Source organism: Folsomia candida, unplaced genomic scaffold (genome assembly GCF_002217175.1).
Source record: "Folsomia candida strain VU population unplaced genomic scaffold, ASM221717v1 Fcan01_Sc015, whole genome shotgun sequence".
In the NCBI taxonomy this organism is placed as follows: domain Eukaryota; kingdom Metazoa; phylum Arthropoda; class Collembola; order Entomobryomorpha; family Isotomidae; genus Folsomia; species Folsomia candida.
This window is the reverse complement of record NW_019091207.1, coordinates 1401157-1410850: the sequence shown is the minus strand read 5'-3', so window position 1 is coordinate 1410850 and position 9694 is coordinate 1401157. Positions and strand designations below refer to the sequence as shown.

Genomic DNA, 9694 nt, shown 5'->3' with positions numbered 1-9694 from the left:
GTGTTATCATTGGCCACGGAAGCTTGAGGACAGAAGGACAACAATGTCCCCACGGATATTCGATGTCCCCATCATCTCCCCATCTTATATAAACCCCTCCCTCCCCTATCCTACAATGCTAATGTCCCCAGATGTCCCCCCGGCTTCCGCGGCCACTGCATGTTATGAATGAAGATTCATCATCCTCATCAGCGTCATCATCATCGCCGTCTTCCTATTACTCATTGTCTACTAATATTTATGATGCTATTTTATTCAAGTGAGCCACATATGCATGTATACTCTTGTTTATTCATGATTATTCGCAATGTCATACTCATAAGTATGCAAGTTTGCATGCATGCTTTTTCATTGGCAAATATTTAATTGTACTTGGCTGGCTAGTTTGCCAAACCAAAGTTTACCGTGCCATGCTGTACCAGCCAGCCGTGGTTTGGTGGTGATGTAGCTGGTTTGCAAAAATTGGCAGCGTAGGGAAAGTATTAACTGGTTATTTATTTAGGTTGGTTAGTTTAGTGAGTGACCAAATTATTGTGATGCTACTGTAACTTTAATCATGTGGGAATTCCGTTTATTGCGAAATGATATGCCTCCCCACTTGTTGGTTTTAAGAATTTGAACTGTCTGCGGCCGGAAATTGACTTTGTGACATTGCCATCGTTTATTAAATTATTAACGTCTTTTGCCTTATTTACTTGAGACTAATCAATGAGACAAAACAAAGCTAACATATTTAGAAAATTGATTGCATGTAGAAGTGAAAATTGTCAAAATAAAGTTGACTGTCTTTCTCTTGATATATGTAACAATGCATAGAGTAGTTTTCTGGAATTCTCACATTATTTGGTTACCAACCACGCTATGTAGTAATGGTTTTAGCCTGGAGTATTCGTACCTTCAATTATCTTACATACATGCAAAGTTTCGTACATGTATCTCTAGAGTAATAAATGACCAACATTCATACTTATATACATACCAATGGACTGATACAATGAGACGGATAATTAACCTCACAGGCATAGAATTATTAGCGACTAGTTGTGCAACAAATTCATATTATGGGAGAGCTATAACATTAGCAAATGATTACTTTTATCTTATTTCCGCTGAGAAGTATATTTGCAATATTATTATGTCAAAGGGGGTTCTTCATTTTAGGCTGCATTGTCAGTGTCACAAATTGTTGAAGGACTAGAATCGACTTCAGCACAAATAGTCGCTAAACAAACTTTCCAACATATACATAGGGGGGAGAGTTAATCTTGTCATTTAGTGATCTCGACTCGGTAATGGATGGGCTTCGGTATTGAAAATCCACGAATTCAAATCGAATATTGGCTTATCACTAAACAACAGGTAGAAGTATTTCAGCGTCTCTCCTAAAAAGAAACTTTCCATCATGTCTCGGGGCTGAAATATAAAAGCAATGTGATTAATTAACGGTAACTGGAGAAAATTGTGGCTTTAATTGAATTCAGATTGAGCGAGCGGAGGGAGAAGACTAATTTCCAGACCAATGAACTTTCTTCAGCCCAATAAAGGTTTTATCCACAATGTTCGTATCATTTCAATCTGAACTCAATTTACTCCAAGTATTAATAGTATAAGTCACATACCCGAGTATTTTCTGGGTGGAGAACGGAACCAATTGACGTAAACCCATGTTGTACTCTGGTATATTTTAAGAATGATTGGAAAATTTCCCATCCCCAGTCCTGATATTTCGTGTCTCCAGTGATTTGGTACAAATACCATAAGCTTTCAACGGTTTCAGGTCGAAGAAGATTATGAGCGTCGTTATTCTTTACGAAGAAATCTGCTTCGGAGTCATTCTAAAGTATTAGAGAGCAGATTTTCCAATATGATATTTAATTTATGTAAATTAATTAAACTGTAAGTAATAATACTTCGGTTTGGAAGAATGTAATTTCAGGGGCCAATCCGGTTGGCTGTCTTTTATATGTCTATTAATAAAAATATAATTAAATTTTATAATACTGCATGTATGTATGATATAAAATTACCTGATAGCAAGTGTATAAAAGTTCTTTGGCAAAATCCATGTGCCAATTTGGAAGACCGTGAGCGACGCCTAGTGCTAGAGTCCCTGAGAACACAAAGGAAAAAAGTAATGAGGTAATGACCCAAATGCATGCAGAAACGTAGCGTTTAATTTTATTTATATGACTGATTAATGAATTAAATTGACGAATAAACTACATTGACCGTTCTTGTAGTTGTGAAAATATTCGAGTTATTTTATCATTATGGGAATGTAAGATAATATGTACCTGGAAGATAACACACCAAATGATCCTGGAAAGAGGAACAACAACCAAAGATTATTTTATATTGCAAGAAGAATTATATTAGCGTTTATACTCCAGAAACTCACCATTTTAGGTTTAAAAATCTTGCCATTTTCCAGTTCACCAATGAATGTAAGATTGGAAATTTTAGTCCTTTGTAGAAGTAAATTCTTCATTCCCTCAACAGCAGCCAGATAATCGTCGCGCAAACTATAAAATAAAGCGAACAATACATAAAAAATCGATTAACTAAACTGAACTAAAATGTCAATAATTACAAGTCAATCGTCTTTCCGGTTTGAATCCACTGCTTGAGCAAATACTCGTAGTAACTATCACCCCGAGCACCAAGAGTGATTACAGCAGTTGAGCGAAAATTCCCGGTGCTTGGAGTTATGTGAATCGGAACTAGGCCTTGAAGTTTATGCAAATTATGGATATGTTTTGAAACGTTCATCGCACTCTCCTATAAAATTGTAGAAATAAAAATATAGTTAGTTACTCACTAATAATAATGGTACAAAATAATCGAAGAATGATAAGATTGAATACCTCAAATATAGGAATATTCGTTATACGTGACAAGTCTCTAAACTCCAACTGAACTGTGGACACTTCGGAGGTTGTGCTATCCGGATTCCAGGCTGGGCCATGAGCTGATTTAGATCTCAGGTTTATATCCGAATAAGGTATGCCTGAAGGACTTTTGAACCCGACAACTAAGATGGACCCTAGGTCTTGAGATTTTTTCAGAAACATTGGGTCGCCCGATAAATGATACGCACTTAATAAACCCCCCAAAACACGAATTGTAGTTTCAAAGAGGTTCACATTTTGTGGAACTTCATAAGAGAGAGAGCTTTCCACCCAGTCACGAGCTTCTTTAAATTCTGGAATATTCATGTGCATCCAATTAAGTTTAGTGATCGTAACAATTTGATTAATATCAGAAATCTGTGACAATATACCGTTTTGTAGGTTCATTATGTACATGGTATCAAGCGAATCAATTAACGTGAGACCCAAACTGAACCAGTCTTGACCCCCTCCAGATATTGGTTTAAGATGGTCCTGTAAAAATTTAATCAACAAATATGCATAAAATATATGTTCCATGTAATTATACGTTCTTAAAGATTACCTAAGGGAGGGCGGCCTGGTGGATACGAATTTGACCTTGAATAACCCCGGAACGGTTTGTCGTAGCGGGTCAAAATTTTGAACAGACGAGCATGTTATCCTCAGATAGTTGTGTGCAAAATTTCAGCCTTCTACTTTGAAAAATGCCTGCCCCACAGCCCCCAGAAGCTGAGACAGTCATTTCAAATAGTTCCAGAAAAAATCTCGCCCGTGTTTGCAAAAAATTTTATTTGAATATTCTGTTGAGGAATAGAAGTGAGCTATTGGTGACAATTGACGAAGAACTATTTTCCCTACAAGTTACTAATTGGGTTCGAAGAGCTTACTACACGACAAATGCCGAAAAAAAATTCAAGAAATTTGGTGCTTTTCAGTGAGGAGAACTTTTTTAAACAGTTGATGGTCGTGGGTGCAATGTCCTGTCGTGGTGTCCTCCCACTTATCAAAGTCCCCCAAAAAGTGAAGGAATCTTCGAAGTATTATGTGGACCTTGTACTGAAACCACTTTTAGAATACAATTTTCCTAATTTGCACGGTAAAATAATAATTAAGGTGATTTTTCATCATGACGGAGCGTCCTCCCAGACGGCAAAGTTGACCCAAGATTATGCAAATGACCTTGAACCTAGATTGGGGATAAAAATCATTTGGAATAGTGAAATACCTATACAATCCCCTGATATAAGTCAAATCGACTTGTTTGAGTTCGGATAGATGACAAGAAAATCTTTCTGTGGGGACCGAATTTTTTAGACGGAGTTTGGAAAAAGTTGAAACGAGTGTCTCAACTTCTGGGGGCTGTGGGGGAGGCATTTTTGAAAGTAGAGAGTTGAATTTTTGCACACAACTATCTGAGGATAACATGCTCTTCTATTCAAAATTTTGACCCGCTACGACAAACCGTTCCGGGGTTATTCAAGGCCAAATTCGTATCCACCAGGCTGCCCTCCCTTTAGTATTTAATTGTTATAAACTGACCTGGCCCCATGCATACTTCCGGTATCCATTCCACGCGTGCAAAAATGCTTCAACGACAGCTTTCTGTCTTGGAGTTTGAGGACCTATTTTAAAAATAGTTGACAAATATAGCACAACATTCATCAAAATATCAAGTCAAGTTACTTAATACCTTCAAATTCAATCTTTTTCCCATCTTCAGGTTTATTTACATCTATCACAGACAACGATTTTTGAGGGTCTAAAGCAACAACTGGATCTAAGGAGATGATACTTCGTATATTCTCAGCGAGTTGCTTATTGACCTAAAAAAACGAAGTCAACCAGTTAACATTAAGTGATTCAAAATGACAACAATTTTAAATGTTTATGCACCTTTGGTTTACTCCTCTCAGTGACTGCAGGTTCTAAATCAGGCTTTAACACTCTTGGGACGGTAGGCAATTCTAAATTAGACTTATTCGGTAACTCCCCCCACAGTGTCGGCTTGTCTTGTCGCCCTCGGCGCGGTGGTACATCGGCTGCTGCCGGTCTTCTTACCACCTGCACTTCGGGCCTTCTTATTGCATAGTCTTCATTGCTATTGGTATTAAAATTATGGTTCGGGATTGGCTGATGCTGATGAAATTCGGACGCTGTCGCGGGCGACGTCCATGTCAGCGCGATGAGGAAGGAGAATCCCAAAAGGATGCAGAGTGTCATGAGCAAGACGCTCTTCTGCAGTCTGGACAATCTATTCCACCACTAAAACAAAGAACAAATGCAAAATTAAATACAAACAATAAAAATATAGTTCCAAATAAATTTTCACCCCCATTAACTTTTATCACAGCCAAATTAAGAGTAACCCTTGCCAGTTACTGACTAAGGTTACCAAAATTAAGAAATTACACGTGATAAAAGTAACGAATAGGCCACTTAACTTACCCTTCTTGCTCCTATCGCTGAGAACTTGATTTGACTACTGACAACGTGATAGTCCGCGGCTGCTGGGACGTAGACGGATATGTGTTGATGATGCGCTTCCTTAGTCTTTAACTGATCCATTTTGCCTTTAACTTTACTTACAACAAACTACTCGTGCTACTCCCAAATAAATAGTAATAACTGTTGATTATGCACTGCTTCCTATTTATTTATCGCAGCTTACATGCTAAGCCATCCGTGCGGTGCATTTAGTAGCGCAATGAATGGGACGCATAATAGTAATATAATGAAGAGTTCGCCTGCCTTCTTATCTTCTCTACCATGCTGCTCAACTCAACCTAACCCCATTTACTTTGTACTGTATATTTGTTTAGCTTCATCAGAGTCGATAAGCAGCAGATGTAAAATTATAAATACAAAATTCTGGAGAAATTTGCCTGATTTTCTGCATTCTTTAACTTTATGCGAATTACAGAGGATTGTATATTGGTCAATTTCTTGAGGAACGATTGCAAAAATGTTATTTCTAAAATAAAATTTCAGATTTTAGTAAAGAGCGAACTAAAAAATTAAATGGTTCGGAAAAATTATATGATTAAAAAATGTCTTGATGATAATAAACTTTGGGATCTAATGCTTATTTGATATAAAGTGTGCTAATTAATTACTAATAATTGCTCGGATTACATTTTTCACTGATGTCTTATCAAAAAAAATTAACTATTTTTAATTCGTTATTTTGTATTATTGTTATTGATTATGTGGCACTTGAAAAGTTTGGTTTGCTCCTCCCGCAAATCGGAGTCCGGGAAATGTCAGTTTTGTGAAGAATCCGGTCAGAGAAAAGTTAAAAGTATAAAGTCCAATATTTAACATTTTTCTTAATTAAAGTTAATTAAAGTTAATTGTTTATCTGCAATTTCATAATTAATTAGCACCACATTCATGCCAAGTTATAGTAGATCTCTAATTTGTCAAATACAACTATTGTACGGATGACAGGGATTTTTAACGAATCGTTCCTATCCTAATATTTGCAAAATTTGTGAAACATGGGGGTTTTGGAACATTTTAAAGAGTGTAAAACACTGCTCGACTATCTTAGAACGCTGCCAGCCGATGTGATAGAAGAATTATTTGGATTCCCATCTCCTTGTCTTGCAATTTTTAGGTAAAGTCATGAAACCACTAAACCGGACGTTGAATGAACGTAAATCTACATAATTATTGTGTGTTTATAGAGAACTACCAAAGTTAGCGCAACACTACGTCCTCAGAATATTGTATGTGGAACAAGCCGTTCCACAAGCAGTCGTGGCGTCATGGGTGTCGCAGGCTAATGTGAAGTAAGATAATATAATTACAGAACTGGAGTTAAGATGTGTTTTTATGCAAGTTTTGAATCTCTACAGAGAACACACACAAGCCGTCGAAGCACTGAATAGAATACGAGTATGGAATGAGGCTTCAATGCCTGGTGGTCTTCCAGGATGGATTCTGCATCATTTATTTCGCCACAATTTAAAAGTTGCATTATTAGGAGGGTAAGCGAACAAATGCAAATGTAGCCATTAAATATTATGCAATCTATGCTGTATACGGCTTATTTCTTGCAGTGGTCAGCCTTGGACAAATACCCATAATATGGATTCCTCGGATCCTAAAGCTAGATCCATCAAAGACTTGGACGCCTATGCGCTCGAGAGATGGGAAGTTATGCTTCATTATTTAGTAGAAAAACCACAAAAGGCTGACAGCGTGTCTCGAGATACGATAACCACCCTCACACATGCTGGACTAATGTATGTACATAAGACAATAAGTTTTAAACTTTGTTAATAGTATTAATTCAATTCCCAATTTGCGTGTTTGCAGGGAACAAGATGCCAATAGCTATCCAACAATTACCAATGAAGGTTTCCAATTCCTTCTTTTAGACACTGCATCACAAGTTTGGTACTTTGTATGCAAATATCTGGAGACTGTTCGAACACGTAACCTCAACCTTGCAGAGTGTCTCAACTTTCTCTTTTCGTTATCGTTTGGAACGTTAGGAAAAGATTACAGTTCGGAAGGGATGAGTGAACCTATGCTCAATTTTGTACAACACCTACGCGAATTTGGACTAATATATCAAAGATCCGTAAGCACAAATAGCGCAACAAGTGATTCATCTTGCGAATTATTGATAACGACTTATACATTATTGTGTATTTTCTTACAGCGTAAAGCTGGAAGGTTTTATCCAACCAGATTAGCAGTCAACTTATCATCACCTAGTCGGAAGATTCATTTGGATACGGATAAGCATAAAACGGGCTTCATTGTCCTTGAAACAAATTTCAGATTATATGCGTATACCGACTCGGGTGAGTTCAGTTACTCTGCATAATTTACCTTGCATTTTAAATTCAAATAGTTATAAGTATCCTTTAAATGTTTCAGATCTGCAATTAGCGTTAGTTAGAATGTTTACCGATTTTCTATACCACTTCCCCAACCTGGTCGTCGGGAATGTTTCGAGAGATTCTATACGTCAAGCTCTTAGAAATGGAATATCTGCAGATCAAATAATCTCATTTTTGAAAATGCATGTCCATCCGGAAATGATTAAAACGTGAGCCAAACCCTGTATTAATTTAATTTATGATTGTGCAAACTTTATAATTGTAATTTATAATTATTAAATATAGCTCCACAACTCCAAACAATCCACTTCCGCCCACAGTGGTTGACCAAATTCGTTTATGGGAGATGGAACGCAACCGTCTAACATTTGTGGATAGTGTTTTATATAATCAATTCCTATCTCAGCGGGATTATGAAGTTGTTCGCGATTATGCGCAAGACATAGGAGTTTTAGTCCATATGAATGATCAAAAGCGGACCGTTGTCGTCACAAAGAATGGCCACGATGATGTAAAAAAGTTTTGGAAGCGACACTCGAAAAATTCATAGTTTTAAGAAAAATAACATTTATTTCCTCCGCACTTTTTTCTACTTTCACATTTGTAGTTTAATTTTAATACAAAGGGATAAAATATTTATGCGACAATATAAATTCACTAAACACGTTTTATTACTCGTAATTAAAACATGTACAATATTTTGATACGCGGATTAAGTCGGTGCAAACTAGAGCCACGATTTGTTTCGGGTTTCGGTGCTTTGTTGCATTATCTGAATGTGAACTTGTCCCGTCCTCCACGTGACAAAGGGTTGAATTGCAAGTTTCTCTGTCTTGTTTGAATCGTGGCGTTCTGCAATTCTTCCCAGGATGAATATTTTCTGGACAGTTGCAGATTCCGGTTGGACCATGGCAAGCTTTTAGCGACAGACCACGAACCCCACAACTTTTCACGCACGAGTACAAATCATCCTTGCAAGTTATCAAAGGAGTGTCGGAATTCGTTGGGAGTTTTATGTTCACAGCTACCAGAATCTCGTCGTTTTAATATGATGACTATAGTTAATTGATAAGTAGTATAAAAATGGAGAGCTTGCCAAAATAAATCGGTTACCTGTTGACTTAAGACTAGTAATACTTGGGGAAGAAAAATTATCCAGATTCGCATCCCAATTGTTTCAAACTATTAGGTAGTTAGCAAACCTGCGTTTTTAAAATTTCCATAACTTTCCCTATTTCTAAAATTTCCGGAGAGAAAAATCGTAAAGTTGGAAATTTGCTAAATTGACGATTTTTTTACCTCTCCCTCCCCTCCTCGTAACGGGTTATGCCCCCTTTTCAACATGTGGCGCAAGTTGGCCAGTAACGCAACAGCCCTCCCTCCCCCTCCGCTCCGTTACGTATTTTAAGAACGTTTTCAAATTGATTTCAAGGTCGGTTCCGGAAATTCTGGCCCAAATCAAGGGATGGTGAAATTTGCGGAAATTTAAAAACTTAGGTTTGCTAATTATCCATTAAAGTCCATACACACACATAACTACATTCAAATTTTAAAGTTATGTTTGGAATAAACTGAATTAATTGAGTATTTAGTCTTGGGAGTGCGTCGTCTCGTAGGAAAACAGGCACAGTATCTGTCACGCCCATCAGAACACACTAATATTTCCACCCTGGATGGGTCAGGGTATTTGCAATTTGCGACGTTGCAAATAATCCCATTTTCTCCTCGGGGTCTTTTACACTCTCTGCAAATTTGGGAACTTGCTACACCATCGTCTGAAACGGCTTTGCACGTTTGAGGACATTTACAAAATCCTTCCTCATTGTCACAGGTTTGATATGTGGTTGAAATTCCGCAAATCTTTGCGCATGGGATTGGCTTGGATTTTACACATTTTTTTACAAGCACGTGACGCTGCACGATAAGGTCAGACTACGTAGAAAGAAGTAG

The 9694-nt window shown here is 37.4% G+C and overlaps 2 protein-coding genes across 2 annotated transcripts; one reads left to right on the top strand and one right to left on the bottom strand.

Moving 5' to 3' along the window:
- Positions 1–637: 637 nt before the first annotated feature.
- Positions 638–6087, bottom strand: LOC110856238 (endoplasmic reticulum mannosyl-oligosaccharide 1,2-alpha-mannosidase). The gene is made up of 13 exons (XM_022104710.2): positions 5337–6087; positions 4785–5153; positions 4582–4714; positions 4431–4513; positions 3281–3383; positions 2865–3202; positions 2591–2778; positions 2399–2522; positions 2295–2319; positions 2028–2110; positions 1911–1967; positions 1620–1835; positions 638–1413 (listed from the first exon to the last, which is right to left on the bottom strand). The coding sequence occupies exons 1-13, from the start codon at positions 5454–5456 to the stop codon at positions 1273–1275; spliced, it is 1980 nt and encodes a 659-aa protein (XP_021960402.1). The 5' UTR covers positions 5457–6087; the 3' UTR covers positions 638–1272.
- A 94-nt stretch (positions 6088–6181) lies between these two features.
- On the top strand, positions 6182–8874 carry LOC110856157 (general transcription factor IIH subunit 4). Its single transcript, XM_022104612.2, has 8 exons — positions 6182–6507; positions 6578–6682; positions 6749–6880; positions 6953–7138; positions 7212–7479; positions 7561–7705; positions 7782–7953; positions 8030–8874. Exons 1-8 carry the CDS (start codon positions 6389–6391, stop codon positions 8292–8294), a joined length of 1392 nt encoding a protein of 463 aa, XP_021960304.1. The 5' UTR covers positions 6182–6388; the 3' UTR covers positions 8295–8874.
- The last annotated feature ends 820 nt before the right edge of the window (positions 8875–9694 follow it).